This window comes from Hyaena hyaena, unplaced genomic scaffold (assembly GCF_003009895.1).
Source record: "Hyaena hyaena isolate Hyena2069 unplaced genomic scaffold, ASM300989v1 scaffold_1040, whole genome shotgun sequence".
In the NCBI taxonomy this organism is placed as follows: domain Eukaryota; kingdom Metazoa; phylum Chordata; class Mammalia; order Carnivora; family Hyaenidae; genus Hyaena; species Hyaena hyaena.
This window is the reverse complement of record NW_024081670.1, coordinates 365,151-384,011: the sequence shown is the minus strand read 5'-3', so window position 1 is coordinate 384,011 and position 18,861 is coordinate 365,151. Positions and strand designations below refer to the sequence as shown.

The 18,861-nt window shown below is 35.0% G+C and overlaps 1 protein-coding gene across 2 annotated transcripts in view; it reads left to right on the top strand.

The window, feature by feature from the left end:
• Positions 1–3,995, top strand: part of ARL6 (ADP ribosylation factor like GTPase 6) — a 33,842-nt gene extending 29,847 nt beyond the window's left edge. For both annotated transcript variants that reach the window (XM_039221987.1, XM_039221988.1), the window contains one exon: positions 3,540–3,995. In XM_039221987.1, the coding sequence (XP_039077918.1) occupies positions 3,540–3,573 (34 nt within the window). In that variant the 3' untranslated portion in view covers positions 3,574–3,995. The remainder of the gene's footprint in view (positions 1–3,539) is intronic.
• Positions 3,996–18,861: the final 14,866 nt, after the last annotated feature.

The following is an 18,861-nucleotide window of genomic DNA, read 5'->3' as shown; positions in this document are numbered from 1 at the left end:
AGCAAGAATAGTAATAAAAAGCATTTGGACTTTTGAGTCTAGCAGATTTAGTCTACTACTTATTAACTAGTTATTAACAATTATATATTATTTTCTTTTGAAAATAATTTTTGTCATCTATACAATTAAAAAATAAAAGTCAAAAATTGTTTGAGTTAAATGAAACACTGTTAAAGTGCCTAGCATAAGAAAAAAACTAATAAATGTTAAATTTATTCTTTCACCTGACTACTCTTGATTTATGAGAGGAAGAAACTTAATACCTAGATTTAAAAGTGTTATCAGCTTGGTTTTAAATAGGAGATCCTTTTTCTTCATCTTTCCTATGTAATAGTAAATAGCTTACCTTTTGATTCTCCAGCTTCTCTGGATTTAAAAAGAGGTAAAAGCCTATTTTGCAAATTAGGTAGCAGTAAATATGGGACACGAGTCTGTGCCTATAACTTAATTTATCAGCCAAAGGTTTTTATGTAAATTTAAATGTGAAGGAAATTCTGCATTTATATCTCTTCATTTTGCTTCCAGAATTCTGAAATTACCTAGCATGATAAACAAGAAAGCCTCTGGTTCATTTTGGACCAATTATTTTATTATTTTAAGGTTGAAAATTTTTGAGTAAAATATTAAATGACATAATTTGTGCCATGATTCCATTCTCTTTGGAAGGATTCTTGATAATTATTTAAGTATTACAACCCAAATATAAGAACCCCTAAGTAGACTATGAAGTATTTTTTAAAACCATCAAAGAATATACAGAAACCATGGCAGAGGCATAAGTTGTTTTCTAGCTCTGAAACTTTCAAATGAAGTATTTATTAGAAATCTTCCATGTGACTAATGAAATGTACTCATTTTTATCACTTTATCTGTATGGAAAAGTTAATGCTTCCAATGTTTTAATATAGACTTTTATAAACTATGCATATGGGTATTCCAATGAATGTTGGAAGACTGAACACATAGTTTCTTCCCCTTCTCAAATCTCACTAATAGCAAGGGGACTTTTGTTTAAAGACATTAAACTTCAAGGGCAAAAAACTGGAAGATTTCAACAAAGATGTCAACCGAATTTTGAAAGCTGGATGCCTGATGCATGTTGAATGATTGAATAGACCTGACAAAGGCAAGTTCTAAACTAGCACTGAGGAAAGCTGGAAAGCATCCCAGTTTACATTTCAGATTCCCCTCAAAGGCTTATTTATTGATGGAAAGTGGAACTAAGGATAAGGTGAGGCTGATAAGAGAAGACAGTTATACTTTCTTGCCCCCACAAAAGACTGAGGGTTCATTCTTGTAGAGAGGCAGACAATATCTTTGGACTGGGGAACACCAAGCAAAATTCTGTGTGGCAATGCTGATCTGAAAATGAGGAGTGATACCAAATATGTAATCCTCTTCTTCCTTCGTCTTCTTCTCCCAGAAGACACCAGCAGTAGGCAGGATATAAAAAGTTATCTTTGAGGAATAAGACCAGGGAGAGAAAAGACCTAAAGGTATTAACATCAAAGATTTCCAAGAAAATGGCTTAGCTAACTACACTAGAATAAAGAGCACATTTGACAAGCCTCCCACACATATTGAAATTTCAGTCGGCTTTATAGTTGTTGACTCATACTTATGAGAAGATGACAAAGGATCACTAGGCATTTGAGGACCTAAACATTATCAATTATGGAACATCAACAAAAAAGGAGATTAGTGGAAGTAGAATTTAAATTTTTTAAATGTTTATTTGTTTTTGAGAGAGAGAAACAGAGCACAAGTAGGGTAGTGGCAGGGAGAGAGGGAGACACAAAATCTGAAGCAGGGTCCAGACTCTGAGCTGTCAGCAAAGAGTCCTACATGGGTCTAGAACTTACGGACTGAGAGATCATGACCTGAGCCGAACTCAGATGGTTAACCAGCTGAGCCACCCAGGCACTCCAGGAGAACATTTCAAGAAACTATTAGAGTATCCTCAAAGGGATAAGAAAAGGTATTACTTTTATGACTATGATCAGGATACTACTTGAGAAGGACCAAAGGAAAACAAAAATAAGTTTTTGGAAAATAATAGAAGAAACTGAAAACTCAATAAAAAGAAGATAAAAATAGAAACGTTCTCTCAGAAATTAGAGCAAAAAGATAAAGAAAATTGGAAAGAAAAGAAGGTTAGAAGGCCCAATATCCAAATAATAGGAATTTTAGAATGAAAAAGAGAGAAAACAGAAGGGGAAAAATCAAGTAAATCACCAAACAGTATTTTCCAGAACTAAATGATGAGTTTTTAGTTGAAAGGACTCTTGAGAGCCCAGTGCAGTGAATGAAAATATCCCCACGTCATATTTCATCATTACTTAATTTTGACACTGAAGACAATGAAAGATTCTACCAGCTTCCTAAGAAGAAAATAAGAAGTTTTGTGTAAAGGATAAGGAAGCAGAAATAGCGTCAGACTTCTAAACATCAAAATTTGGAAGCCATGAAATAATTGGGCAATGCCTGGAAAAAGTCCAAGGAGAAAATAAAAGCACTATAGTTCAGGCAGTATTGTACTGTAATTGTAGAATTAAGACATATTCAGCCATGCAGAGTCTCAAGAATGTACCTTCTGTACTTGTTATTGAGGTGGCCATTAAGAGGTATACTCTTCAAAAACAAGGGAATAAACCAAGATGAGAAAATAAGAGACCACAAAACAGGGATAAGAGTATAAGGGAAGGATCCTCAGGAAGATAATGAAAGATAATGAAGCCCTAGAATGACAAGGAGAAATCTCATATGAAGATACTGGGCAAACATAGAAAACAACTGGTCCCGATTAGAGAGTTTTGGAAAACTCTAAGAGTTCTTCAAGAAAGTGAAATTCATAGACTATGTAATGTGCTTCAAATGAATGAAATTCATAGGCTATGTAATGGTGTTTCATTATTCCACACTTAAACAGTGTGGGAGTAGTGGGATTGAATTTGTGTTAAGTATTTTTAAAAACTAAGCTGATAGGCAGGGTTGGAGAATGAGAAACAATTATTAAAATGGAGAAAAGAAAATGTAGAAGAAAGGAAGAGGGGAGTACAACCTGTCTCAGTTGTGAATAGCATTTACCTAGTCATATTGATGACTATATTAATATGGTAGAAGAATGGGAGTAATGGAAGTATAATGAGGGTTGCAGAGGAGCAGGGTAAAGGAGTATGTGAGAAGTGAAGCCTCATTACATTGAAGAAACTGATATTTTAAAAATAATAATAAAAATATATTGTTTAGAGACACAGAGGTAAATCACCTAAGAGGGAGTTAGAAGTAGTTGCCTGTGAAAGGAGGAAGAGATGAGGCAAGGGACTCCTAGTTTTCATACAAGCCTTATAGAACTAGTTGACTCTTAAGTATGTGCATGTATAATGACAAAAACAAAAACTACAGTATGTTTGTGCTTTTAAAAAAACTGGTGTTTGCATACATTTCTATAATATTTTTATAGATATATCTCGGATTACTTTAGAAAATGGATCTTGCCTGTGGAGACTGATAATATTTTGTTTGGTTTTTGTTATCAGATCAGATCCAGGCTGTGAAGACCTGAAAAGATAGTGTTTGGAAACTTAAACAATTTTCAATTCAAGGAATGTATCTTAAGGCAAACTGAATACTTCAAAATTTTTAAAGATGTTTGTGTATCTAAGAATACTTTATAATCTTCTGCTTGCATTTATGGAGTGAGCTTTTTAAGAACAAAGGACTGCAGGTATGCTAATCTGACCATTAATTATATTAAAATTAAATCTTTCCTCAGAAGGGCTCTGTCTTCAGAATTATCAACTTCTTGGTAAAGGTCTACATTTGATTGTAATTAGAATGTTTAAAGTCAGAGTTATAAGCCATCTCAATATTTCATCATGATTTATAATATCTTTAATGCATTTTATTTTTTAAATTGTCTTCTAAAAATTTAGTTTATGATATGACTTTGCAGTATGATTGTACTTGGAAGAACTTTAAATATTTATAAGGGACCATGGGTAATTAATATATACATAAAATTTTTACTATATGTCACTATCAATAAAACATTATATGCAATGTACCAACTAGTGTGCTTTGTTTATGCTGAAAAGACTAATGCTGTGATAACTTAATATTTAGTGTTTTACTGTCAAGCATTTGTAAATTATCTGAGACCACGTTAAGCTGAATTTATTCATCCAGTGAATATGTATTGAACTTCTCTGCACCTACTCTAGTCTGTCATTTTCCTAGGCAACAGTGATACAAGGTAAATAAGATATAATCTTTATCCTTAGAGGACTTAAAATTTAATGAAGGAGGATTTGAGGACCTTTTCATACGTAGTATCTAACTTTATTTCATTGACTGAATGAATATATTACATTTAAGATTAGGAGATATAAGAATGAATTAGTGTGATTCTTTAATAATTATTTTAACTGACTTTTTGTTTTTTTCTTTAAAATGCCTCCAATTACCAAAGCACTTTGTTAAAGTATATTGTGATGTACCAAATTAGGTTTCTCCTGAGCATAATTTGCTAAAAATGTTTAGAATTTTAGACACATGTCAGGCATCTATTATATGTAAATTGTGTTAGTTCTCAGAACCTAAAAGCCACTTATAATTGTGAACTCTAAATAGAAGCTTTCACTTTAAATTAACCACTAGAAAATAGTATATAAAACAATGATGTCAATCCTGAAAAATACTGCATATAAAGAAAAATGCAATATATAATGTGTAACATCTTAAACATCCTTAGGCGTAAAAATGGTAAGTAAATACAGTGTAAAAAAGGTGTAATAAAAGGTAAGTAAATACAGGTGTGTTGTAGTAATGTGATTATGGTATGTTTCATAGAGATTTGAATAAAGTAATTTTAAAGCCACAGTAAAAGTTCTGTAATTCAGGGGCGCCTGGGTGGCTTAGTCGGTTAAGCGTCCGACTTTCGCTTAGGTCATGATCTCGCGGTTCGTGGGTTCGAGCCCCGCGTCGGGCTCTGTGCTGACTGCCAGCTCAGAGCCTGGAGCCTGTTTCAGTCTGTGACTCCCTCTCTCTCTGACCCTCCCCTGCTCATGCTGTCTCTCTCTCTCCTAGAAATAAATAAAACATAAAAAAAAAAAAAAAAAGTTCTGTAATTCAGTTTCTCTTAGCCCAGAAATACCAGTAGTTTGGATTTGGCAAATTGAAAGTTATCCAAAATATTCTAATAGTCCAGCATTTTAGCTTGCCAGCCTCTCATAAATTTTTTGATGAGGATACAGAGTGAGATTCTGAGTAATGTAGTTGCCTCAAATGTAAAAGGGACATGATGATGAAAACACTGAATGTAGTTAAACAAAATACTTATTACATGCTGTAGTTTAGGAGACAAGGAGGATGGAGAAAGGATATATTAGAATTCAAATCCTCATTCACCAGAACCTAATAATAGCTATTACTGTTTGAATGCTATATTTTAAGCTAGATATTATTACGTATACTGGATCTTACAGTATTTAATTCTCACAATAACCTTATATGGTAGGCTTTATCGTTTGTTTTATAGACAGGGAAACTGAGACCTAAAAAAAATATTTGCTAAATGTCACTGGTAAGTGGTGGTGCTGGGATTTAGGACCAAACCATCTGTTTAAGATAGATGAATTCAAGAGACAAGAGTGTTACAGATGTGGGGCTCAGTCATTTCAGCATCTGACTTCAGCTCAGGTCATGATCTCACAGTTTATGAGTTCAGGCCCCACGTTGGGTTCTGTGCTGACAATGCAGAGCCTGGAGGCCAGAGTCTGCTTTGAGTTCTGTATCTCCCTCTCTCTGCTCCTCTCCTGCTCGTTCACTCTCTCTCAAAAATAAATAAACATTAAAAAAAAATTTTTTTTAATTTTTTTTTTTTTTTTTTTTTATTTCTAGGAGAGAGAGAGACAGCGTGAGCAGGGGAGGGTCAGAGAGAGAGGGAGTCACAGACTGAAACAGGCTCCAGGCTCTGAGCTGGCAGTCAGCACAGAGCCCGACGCGGGGCCCGAACCCACGAACCGCGAGATCATGACCTAAGCGAAAGTCGGACGCTTAACCGACTAAGCCACCCAGGCGCCCCTAAACATTAAAAAAATTTTAAAGGAGTATTACAGATATTAGAAATATAGAGGTATCTGCCATAAGGATAGCTAAAAGGATTGAAAACATTCTCATTGGGGTAGGAGACCAGGGTGCGGTGGGGAGATCAGAGAAAACGGATTTACTATTTTGTTTTGTTTGTCAATTTTTACTTGTTTTAAGTATGTAAACACTTCAGATTTTAAACTCTGAGCATAAATGACTGATGAAATAATTCTTAAAACTATGTTGATACTAAGTTAATTAGTATTCCATGAACTACAGTAATTCACACCTATGGAGATATTTAGAATTAGTGACTTTTTCTTAGCCCATGATCTCCAAATATAGTTTATACTCTATAAACATATTCCTCTCTACATTTTCACGTGAAGACTATGTAGAAGCGCATTGGGTTGTCGTAGTCATAGGATGCCATGGGAGTGTGTATAAGCTGAGTTTATTGCATTTGTGTTTAACATAGTGTACAATTAAATTTATTCTATTAAAGCTCAAGAAAGTGTTTTTTCATGTTTAGACATCACTCTGTTACAAAGCTTACTTCATTAAGCTCTACATTTTAATGTAAACATTTCATAAAATGTTCAAAACTTATCCTATTGTATGTTTTTGGATTTAAATCTATGTGGCTCACGGCACCTGGGTTGGCTTAGTTGGTTAAGTATCCGACTTCCGCTAAGGTCATGATCTCATGGTTGATAGCTTGGAGCCTGGAGCCTGCTTTGAATTCTGTGTTTCCCTCTCTCTCTGCTCCTCCCTTGCTTGTACTCTGTCTGTCTGTCTGTCTCTCTGTCTGTCTCTCCCAGAAAAAAATCAACATTAAAAAAAGTAAATATATGTGGCTCTATTCAACCTGTGCCTTGTAAATCACAAGAGCTGAGTTTTATAGATTTGTTTTTCATTTATGGGCTGTCTACTAAAAATTATGAATTATTTTTGATAAGCTATTTTTTCTTTGGAATTTTTAGCATACTGTGTTGGATTTCCATACATAAATTCAGTTACACTTGACAATAGTTAAGGCAATACTTCATGTGTGTAACTCTGGTACATTAAAATGCTCTAGCATTTTAACTATGCATATTTTCTGCTTTCTGATTATTCTCTTCTTATTTAAAAACATAGGGGTGCCTGAGTGGCTCAGTCAGGTTAAGCGGCCAATTCTTGGTTTCGGATCAGGTCATGATCTCACAGTTTGTGGGTTTGAGCCCCACATCTCGCTCTGTGCTGATGGTGTGGAGCCTGCTTGGAATTTTCTCTTTTTCCCTCTCTCTGATCCTCCTGTGTGCTCTCTCTCCCTCTCTCAAAATAAATAAACCTTTAGGAAAAAAAAGCATAAATAAAATAGATTAAATGTTCACTTATAAAATAGGTTTGTCCATTTCTGTGGCTGGAAAGAAATACTATAATAATAGAAAATTGCTTATTGCATTTAATTGAACATCTTATATAACTTAATTATTATATTTTCATAGTGAATCTTTCTCATTAAGGATGCTCCTCCTGGGGTTTGCAAAGGACTGCCTCAGGACTATTACTGACTCTTCCTTCTGATTACTCAATTTTAATGCCACTCTTGGACGTTTTATCAACATACAGTGTTATACGTTTTCTGGTGATTTAGAATAAACCAAGAGGGGCAAATTAAATCCTTCTCCCAAATTTGAAATCACCTACTAATGTTATAAGTCATAAAAAATCAGTGGGTATTTTGCAAACAAACTTTGGTTAGATATATAGTAGTAATATAAACATTTTTATAGCTTTTACTATGTGCTGTGAACTTTCTAAGCACTTTACATATATTCATTGAATACTCATGATAATGCTATGAAGTAATAGTTATTTTCTCTGTTACATAGATCAGGTGTCAGCAAACTACCAATCTGGTTTTGTATGGCCCTTGAGCTAATAATTTTATATTTTAAAGGATTAATTAGGGGAAGAAAAAGGAACAACAGATACTATAATGTGGCCCACAATGCATAAAATTATTTACCGTCTAGGGCTTTACATAAAAACTACCAACCCCTGTTGTAGTGCAAATAAACAGAGGACCCCAGATTTTGAATCCAGACATCTGGTTCCAGAATCTACGTTCTTAACCTCTGTGAGATTTGTTAAAACGCTAAAGATTATTCTAAAATGGAATAAAACAATTTGAAATTATTTTCTAAATAATTATTAAAGATGAAAAATTAGATTCAGATGCCTAAAAAGTAATGTTCTTTGAAGTCTCCACTGCCCACCCTCCCCCAATAATATTGATGCTCTGACCTTCTGAAGTCACACATCAGGCTCCTCGCTGAGCATGGAGCCTGGTCAAGATTCTCTATCTCCCTCTGCCCCTCCCCCACTTATTCACACACTCTCTAAACAAACAAATAAACAAGCAAATAAATGAATGGCAACAGATTGGGCAGATTCTGAAACATCAAACTTGTTAATATTTTAAAGTATAACCATACACACAGATGATCCCCAAGAATTTGTTTTGGACTTCCAGACTTCCTAGTGACATTCACCAATATTTTGATGTAAATGATAACTAGTGTTGATAGTCTTGAAATATATGTGGTAAAATGTGGAAACATTTATAATTCAATTTATGGATGTGCATTTTAAGTTAAGGGACCACAAGTAATTACGATAGTGAAAAATATTAATTACAAACTTCATGGCTATGCTCCCATGTTCAAAATTTTTGCCATGTGACTGGTGATAGAGCATATTTCCATAAAGGATAAGGCCCCCAAATTAATGTCTCCTTCTCTCCCTCTCTCTCTCATTCTCTCTTATTTTCTCTTGGAAAAGGTTATAAATTCTTCCAGATATTATATGAAATACCTTAATGTAGTAAACTATTTCTGAAATAGGTTTATGCTTCTTCTAATTAAATGTAATCATTAATGTTGGCAGTTAAAGCCAATTTTACATTCAAGCTCTATCTTAGGCTCAAGTGTACTGTGTGTGCATGCACACACCGTCCTGAGGTCATAGGAAGTTAAACTTCACTCAGTAATGATCATTAACTTTTCTCCTTGGGCTGTCTTAGGCAGTTTTATAGGTAAATCTTGCAAACATTTTTTAAATATTTTAAACATAAAAATGTTTTAGGTTTTTTTATTTTGTTGTTTATATCAGCACTTACCATTTCTAGAAACCTTATTGTTTATTTGATAGAGTTTTAATGCATTTTTAGATGCTGGATTATTGTCTTAAATACTGTCTACTAATTCTGTGAGTTTAATTTATCAGTTCACAAAATAGAACTTATTGCCTCTTTTTACATTTTAAAACCCCTATACTATGAATAATTTTATTTCATTTATGCATAGCAAAACAACATTTTTTAAGAACAAGTAAATACTACACTATATGTTAATGAATTTGAATTTATGTAACATCTTGGAAAGAACAAATAAGGTTTCCAAGACCCTATATCAACATGGGATCTTGTTACTGTTGAAAATTAGTTTTTGTATTATGAAATACTATATTTAATACTGAACTAGTTTGGGGTGTTTTTTAAATTTTAAATATTTTTTAAAAAGAAATAGAATGCAAGCAGGGGAGGGTCATAGAGGGAGAGACAGAATCCGAAGCAGGCTTCAGGCTCTGAGCTGTCAGCACAGAGCCTGATGCCAGGCTCGAAGTCACAAACCATGAGATCATGCCCTGAGCCAAAGTTGGACACTTAACCGATGGAGCCACCCAGGCGACCCTAGAACCAGTTTTTAAATGTTAATGATATGTTTTCTGATTAAAAGGGGATGTTGATCTCTATAAAGGCAAGCGACAATATTTTTCTGCTCATTAGATCTTCAGATACAACAAACAAAGATATTCAGTACTCAACACAGAACTTGTCTTTATGGGAAATGAGTATAAACTTAAGAAATAGACTATGGTTCTTTCTTAAAGGAGATTAGGATAAGCCTGAAGCTTGCACTCCATACTAAGTGGGCATTTTCTTAGTCTTTCTATGAATAGGGCCCTATAGTAAAATAGCATTCAAACAACAACTATGTTTAAGAACCCTGTAATTATATTTATGTTTAATGTCTCAGCAGAATTATTAGCAGTGCAAAGAAGACCTTGTTTAAGCTTAAAGATTATACAGTACTCTGTTTAACTTAATTACATCCTTATTTTTATTAGATTTATTTCAATATCAGTATTAATATTCTACCTCCCAGAAGCAAACTGAGAAAAAGTAGCTACATCCTAAGGTCACTTTATAACAAAATAAAAAACCACAACACTAGAATGTCTTATTCTAAGGAAACCTTGAGATTTTCGATTGATTTTTTTTTTAATTTTTTCATCTTTTTTCTCTAGCTCTACTTCAAATTGTTTTTTGAAAGGCCAAAATTAATATCAGTATACATGCATTTACTGAGATAATCCTCTAATCAGCTGCAAGCAGAAAATTTATTAGTGTAACTACAAGTATAAACTCTAATTATAAAGAAAGAACCCAAATCCTTCTCTGCCCTCTTATAGAGAATAGTATCAAGTGGGAGGGGCAGTGGTTCCCTGGATAAAACTCTTAATATGGGCCAACTTTCAGGAAAATCATTTCATATTGCCTCTAAATCTGTGTAGCCATCAATGAGAAGATGGCTCTCAAATAGTACAGTCGCTTGTTTTGGTAAGCCTGGGGCACAGCCTGGAAGCCAGAAAGTAAACACATTAGGGATTTGGTAGGCTCTGCATAGTAATGTAAAGCTCTTCCCAGCCTATGTTATATTTTTAAAAAATGGTTTTGTTTTTCTCAAAACTATTCTATACTTTGGCTTTGTTTATTTTAGGAAAGTGTGCATGAGCTTGGTTTGGAAGGGCAACAATAGTGTTTTGAATATTTGAGTCTTTTACTATAATCCTTTATTGAGGAATCTGATGCATTTCATCTTTTTTGCACATCTTAGTCACTCTTACTTTGAATATCCACTCAGTATCCAAGATGTTGATCTCTGCTGATTTCTATCTTCAGTGTTTTATCAACAGGTGTATCAGTTCCTCGGGTTTTAAGTTCACCGCAAAGTGAGTAGAAAATCAGAGATTTTTCTCATATTCTTCCTCCCACCTCCACATAGCCTCCCCCACTATCTACATCACAAGACCTAGGATTGTGAAGAACATAAAAGCCACCTGTAAGTAAGCATAGTCATAATCAGCTGATCAAAAACTATCTTGGAAGTTCTGATTCTGGTTAAGTTGGAGAAAGCACACTCCACCTTATCTCCCTTCTGAATATAACTGTATAACCTGCATAGACCACCTACTTGAATGCATGAACCTTGAGGACTGAGAAATAAATAGTGGCAGAAAGAGTAAAGAAGACCAGAATTTAATGTGCTACCAGTCATCAGTAACTATGCCCATTGTTTTGCCTGTCATATCCCTCCTACCTGGGCTTAAGGCTGCATCAAACCCAGAGTTATGATTCTGTGCAGAGCTCCAGGAGAAATTCTAGCACAAGGAGTGGAAAAGGAGTTTTTTAGTGATCAGCAAAAGTTAGGGAAATACTGCATTCTTTTGTACACTTTGTTGTGCATCAGCCCCCGAACAATCTCAGGTAGTCAATACCAGCAATAACAGCAACCGTAGCAGTGGGGAACTCATAGCTAACATTCTGAAGAAGGTGAACCCTCCACTACAGTGCTTAGGGTCCCAAGAAGTCGTAGCAAATGCTCATTCCTTTTGTTCTGTTTTCCCACTGCTTTGTGCCATACAAGAGCACACTCATAGAGTATGGCAGAGTAGGGTGCATAAAGCACCAGCTTTCTAGGTGGAGGATCAAAAAAGGGAGCCCCAGAGAACTGGAAAGTATATGGGAGATTGGGAGAGGGAGGAGATCGGCAAAGCAAAACCATATAATTGTTTATGGACTCTGCCTTAACCTCAGTGCGGGTCTGAGTATAGTGTGTAGACTTTGAGAACCAAACTATAGGATAGACTATGTCCCAAATTCAAGATTGGCCACTGGGTAGCACACACATGGACTAGATCTAAATAAAATTGCAAAGATTTTTGGAAACTATAATTTCTATGAGGCTAGATGGACTTTTGTCTTGAACTCAATCAGGTTGAATGCCTGCTGAAACAAAATTATCAACAATCTCCATAGAATTTAAGTAACAGAGTCTCATAATATTTGAAATGCCCATGGTACAATGCAAAATTACTAAGTATACAAAAGCCAGGAAACATTCACCGGGGAAAAGAAAAAGCAGCTGATGCCAGTGCCAATGTATCACAGATGTTGGAGTTACCTAACATATATGTCTAACTTTAAAACAGCTATTATAAAAATGCCCAAAGTAGAGATGAACATTCTTGAAATAAATGGGTAAATAGTCTCAGCACAGCACTAGAAGATATAACAACAAAGAGGAATGAACATACTAAAACTGAAATGTACAATAGCTGGAATAAAAACTCACTGAATAGGTTCAATTAAAGAATGAAAATGACATTTATTTCTTTTTTGTCTGATAGCAATGGCTAGGACTTTTTCAGTACTATGTTGAAGAGAAATGGTGAGAGTGGACCTCTTGTTCGTGATCTTAGGAGAAAAGAAAGCTCTTAGCTTTTGCCCATTTATGATGATATTAGCTGTGGGATTTTCATATATGGCCTTTATTATGTTGAGGAATGTTCCATCTAAACCCACTTGATCAAGGTTTATATCATGAATCGATGTTGTTCTTTGTCAATTGCTTTTTCTGCATCTACTGAAATAATCATATGTTACTTATCCTTTATCTTATTGATGTGATATATCACATTCATTGATTTATGAACATTGAACCACTCTTACACCCCAGGAATAAATTCCACTTGATCATGGTGAACAATGTTTTTTTTTTTAATATATTTTTGAATTCAGTTTGCTACTATTCTGAGGATATTCGCATCTATGTTCATCAGGGATATGGGCCTGTAGTTCTCTTTTTTAGTGGTCTCTTTATCAATTTTTGGTATCAGGATAATGCTGACCTCAGAGAATGAATTTGGGAGTTTTCCTTTTTTTTTTTCAATTTTTTGGAATAGTTTGAAAAGAATAGGTATAAATTGTTCTTTAAATGTTCAATAGAATTCACCTGTGAAGCCATCTGTTCCTGGACTTTTGTTTGTTGAGAGTTTTTTGATTACTGATTAAATTTCTTGGCTGGTTATTAGTCTGTTAAAATTTTCCAGTTTTCGTGTTTCAGTTTTGGTGGTTGATGTGTTTCTAGGAATTTATCCATTTGTTCTAGGTTGTCCAATTTGTTAGCATATGGTTTTAATAATGTCCTCTTACAGTTGTTTGTGTATCTGTGATGTTGGTTGTTATTTCTCCTCTCTCATTTGATTTTATTTGAGTCCTTTCTCCTTTTTTTTTTTTTTCATGAAAAGTCTGGCTAGAGGTTTATCAATTTTAGTGACTTTTTCAAAGAACCAGTTTCTGATTTCATTAATCTGTTCTATTGTTTTTTAATTTCTGTATCATTTATGTCTGCTCTACTGTCTTATTTTCTTCTTGTCATTTTAGGTTTTATTCTTTTTCAAGAGACTTTAAGTGTAAAGTTACTTGAGATTTTTCTTGTTTCTTGAGATAGGCCTGTATTGCTATAAACTTCCCTCTTAGTACAACTTTTGCTGCATCCCAGAGGTTTTGGGCCATTGTGTTTTCATTTCCATTTGTTTCCATGTACTTTTTTATTTCTTCTCCCCCCCCTCCCCACCCCTGGTTGACCGATTCATTGTTTGGTAGCATGTTATTTTGCCTCCATGTATTTGCAGTCCTTCCAGATTTTTCTTGTGGTTGACTTCTAGGTTTAAAGTGTGTGGTCAGAAAAGATGACTTTGATCTTGAATATGTTTAGTCTGGTTTTGTGGGCTAATATGTGACTGATTTGGGAGAATATTCCCTGTGCACTTGAAAAGAATGTGTGTTCTGCTGTTTTAGGATGGAATGATCTGAATATACTTGTTAAATCCATCTGTTTTTGTGTGTCATTCAAAGCCATTGTTTCCTTGTTGATTTTGTTTAGATGATTTGTCAATTGATGCAAGTAGGATATTAAAGGTAAGGAAGAAGTAAAACTTTCACTGTTTGCAGATGACATGAAACTATATGAAGAAAACCAAAAGACTCCACCCAAACCTGCTAGAACTGATAAATGAATTCAGTAAAGTTGCAGGATATAAAATCAGTGTATAGCTGTTGTATTTCTATACACCAATAATGAAACAGCAGAAAGAAAAATTAACAAAAGAATCCCATTTATAATTGTACCCAAAATAATAAGGTACCTAGGAATAAACCTAACCAAAAAGGTAAAAGACCTGTACTCTATAAACTATAAAACATTGATGAAAGAAATGGGAGATGATACAAAGAAATGGAAAGACATTCCATGTTCATGGATTAGAAGAACAAGTATTGTTGAAATGTCTGTACTACCCAAAGCAATCTACGCATTAAATGCAATCCCTATCAAAATACCAACAACATTTTTCACAGAACTAGAACAAACGGTTCTAAAGTTTGTATGGAACCTCAAAAGACCCTGAATAGCCAAAGCAATCTTGAAAAAGAAGAGCAAAGCTGGAGGCATCACAATTCTGGATTTCAAGTTATATTACAAAGCTGTAGTAATTAGAATAGTACGGTACTGGCACAAAAATAGACATATAGATAAAAGGAACATAAAAGAAAACCCAGAAATAACCCCACAACTATATGGTCAACAAATCTTCAACAAAGTAGAAAAGAATATCCAATGGAAAAAAGACAATCTCTTCAAAAAAGTGTTGGGCAAATTGGACAGCAACATGCCAAAGAAACTGGACCACTTTCTTACACCATACACAAAATTACATTCAAAATGGATTAAAGATCTAAATGTGAGACCTGAAACCATTAAAATCCTAGAACATAGGCAGTAACTTCTTTGACATCAGCCATAGCAACTTTTTTCTGTATGTGACATTAGAGGCAAAGGAAACAAAAGCAAAAATAAACTATTGAGATTATATCAAAATAAAAAGCTTCTGCACAGCAAAGTAAACAATTAACAAAACTAAAAGGCAAACTATGGAATAGGAGAAAATATTTGCAAATGCCATGTTCAATAAAGCATTAGTATCCAAAATATTTAAAGAACTTACACAATTCAACAGCCAAAAAACCCAAGTAATCCAATTAAAAATGTGCAAAGGCATTAACAGATATTTTTCAAAAGAAGACATACAGATGGCAAACAGACACATGAAAAGATACTCATCACTACTTACCATCAGAGAAATGCAAATCAAAATTACAAAGTATGACCTCACACCTGTCAGGATAGCTGAAATCAACTACATAAGAAACAATAGGTTTGTGGAGAAAGGATGTGGAGAAGAAGGAATTCTCTTGCATTGCTGGTGGGAATGCAAACTAGTGCAGCCACTGTGGAAAACAGTATGGAGTTTCTTCAAAAAGTTAAAAATAGGGACACCTGGATGGCTCAGTTGATTAAGCAATGGACTTCGGCTCAGGTTATGATCTTATAATTCGTGAGTTCAAGCCCCATGTCGGGCTCTGTGCTGACAGCTTGGAGCCTGGAGCCTGCTTTGGATTCTGTCTCCCTCTCTCTCTGCCCCTACCCCGCTCACACCCTGTCTCTCTCTCTCTCTCTCTCTCAAATAAATAAAGATAAAAAATAAAGTTATGAGGCGCCTGGGTGGCTCAGTCGTTTAAGCGTCCGACTTCGGCTCAGGTCATGATCTCATGGTTCGTGGGTTCAAGCCCCACGTCGGGCTCTGTGCTGACAGCCAGCTCAGAGCCTGGAGCCTTCTTCAGATTCTGTGTCTCCCTCTCTCTCTGACCCTCCCCTGTTCACGCTGTCTCTCTCTCTCAGAAATAAATAAAACATTTTTAAAAATTAAAAAAATAAAGTTAAAAAAACAAGTTAAAAACAGAACAACCTTCCAATCTAGTAATCACACTACTGGGTATTTACAGGAATACAGAGAATACAGGAACACGAATTCAAAGGGATACATGTACCTCTGTTTATAGTAGCATTGTTTACAATAGCCAAGATATGGAAGCAGCCCAAGTGTCCTTTGATAAAGAAGATGTGGGGTATGTGTGTAACAGAATATTATTCATCCACAAAAAGAATGAAGTCTTGCCATTTATAAGGACATGGATAGAGCAAGGGTATAATGCTAAGTGAAATAAGTCAGTCAGAGAAAGACAAATAACATATGATTTCACCCATATATTGAATATAAGAAACAAAACAAATGAGCAAAGGGAAATAGACCAATCATGAAACAGACTCTTAATTATGGAGAACAAACTGATAATTACCAGAGGGGAGGGACATAGGGCGTTGGGTTAAAAAAATGGAGATTAAGGAGTAGACTTGTGATGAGCACTGGTTGATGTATGGAACTGTTGAATCACTATATTGTACACCTGAAACTAACACAATACTGTATGTTAACTAACTGGAATAAAAATTAAAAAACGAATGAGGGGTGCCTGGGTGGCTCAGTTGGTTAAACATCCGACTTCTGCTCAGGTCATGATCTCACAGTTCGTCTGTGCTGACATCTCAAAGCCTGGAGCCTGCTTTGATTTCTGTGTCTCCCTGTCTCTCTGCCCCTCCCTTGTTCACACTATGTCTCTCTCTCAAAAATAAACATTAAAAAAAAAAAGATTTAAAGAATGAATGAAAATGAGAGGAAAGACTCCATGAACATGAAGATAGATTAATAGAAATCATTCCATTTGAATAATAGGGGGAAAAATATTGAATTTAAAGATTGAATAGAGCTTTATGGAACTGTAGGACAACATCAGAAAGTCCATTTTCATAAAACAGTATCCCAGAAGGAGAAGAGAGTAAGGAGCGTAAGAAGAATTTTAAGTAATAATGATGAAAATCTTCCCAGATTTGATTAAGAGCATAGGATACAGATTTCAGAAGCACAGCTTGAAAACATCTAGAGAAAATGACACATAATTTATAGGGAAATATCAACTCATGACTGTTGATTTCTCATCAGAAATCATTGAAGCCATAAGGAAATGGCACACTGTTTTTAAAGTGCTTTAAAAAAAGAAGTATTAACATGGAATAATGTCCAGCAACAATAAAGATATGATAAAGACATTCTCAGAATTACAAAAGCAAGAGCATTTATTGCCACCAAATCTGCTCTAGAAGAATCGTTAAAGGAAATTCTCTAAACAGAAGGGAAATGATACCAGAAGGAAACTTAACATCCTGTGTTCTTTAAAACATGTTTTGACAGTAAAACTATGTTATGGGGTGGTGTGCCTGGGTTGCTCAGTCAGTCACTTAACAGTGTCTGATTTTTGATTGAGGCTCTGGTCATATTTCATGGTTCATGGGATCAAGCCCCACATTGGGCTCCATGCTGGCAGCGTGCTCATGTGCTCTCTCTCAAAATAAGTAAAATTAAAAAATTTTTTTAAATGTGTTATGGCGTATCCAGGTGCCTCACTCAGTTAAGCATACAACTCTTGATTTTGGCCCAAGTCATAGGCTTACAGTTTATGGGTTTGAAAATCCCATAAATCCCCACGTGGGATTCTCTCTCTCTCTGCCCCTCTCTGACTCACTCTCTCAAACATTAAAAAAATAAAAAATAAATTTTAAAAAATGTGTTATGGGGTTTTTAATTTATATAAATGTAATATGCAATACAACTACAAAATAAAGGGGGAGAATACAGGGTCAAATATGGCTCTTTCTACATAAATTTTGAAGTGAAAAAAGGCATTTTTTCTAAGTAGACTGTGAAAAAGTCTGGTTGGTGTTATATCTTTTAAAGATTTTTTTTTAAGTAATCACACCCAACGTGGGGCTCAAACTCACCCTGAGATTAAGAGCCACACTCTATCGATTGAGCCACTCAGGCTCAAATATTAAATTATTCTGTGATTAACTATTTTTTATATGTTCATTCCTATTCCTAACGACTAATACTCTTAAGCTTTTAACCATGAGGTACTAGGATAGTAGTATATGATCTTTTTCATTGTTTTAAAATTAAGTTTAGACTGAATGATGATTCTAGTACAGAGGATAAGTTTCTGATAGACCAGCCCTCCTATAGATAACTATAAATGCGGGGCAGCAACAAAAAAAATCCAACTACCTGAAGATTCTTGAGAATGAACAGAAGCTGGCATATTCTGGAAGGGAGCTGAAACTTAGAAGGTGGCACTGCATTGGGGTGAGTTTTGGGGCTTTTTTTTTTTTTTTAAGTAAGTTCCACACCCACAGTGGGGCTTGCTTTGACAACCCTGAGATCAAGAGCTTAATTTTTTACCAAATGAGCCATCCAGGTGCCTCCCCATTTTGAGGCCTTTTAGACTGAGAACAGGCCACAATCATAGCTAAAACTCTGGGCCACTAAACCTCTGATAGAAAATCTGCCATATTTTGCCCTGAAGGAGAGGACACAGACCATGGGACAGCCAAAGCCACTACAAAGTGAAGGAAGGAACATTTAGTAAAGGATAGATCCAGAGAATAGGAGTCTAAAATTCTAAGTATAAAGGTTCCCAAGTCTCTGGCTAAGTCCCAAACCACGAACAAACAGGGCAGACTCAAAGCAACTTGGACCTGAAGCTAAAATAATGAAATTAAGATTTGATTTGCTGTCCACAATCAGCAAAGCCAAGTTTGAAGTTTCAGTTTAAACAGTTTAATGTCCCTATAAAATAAAAATGACAAC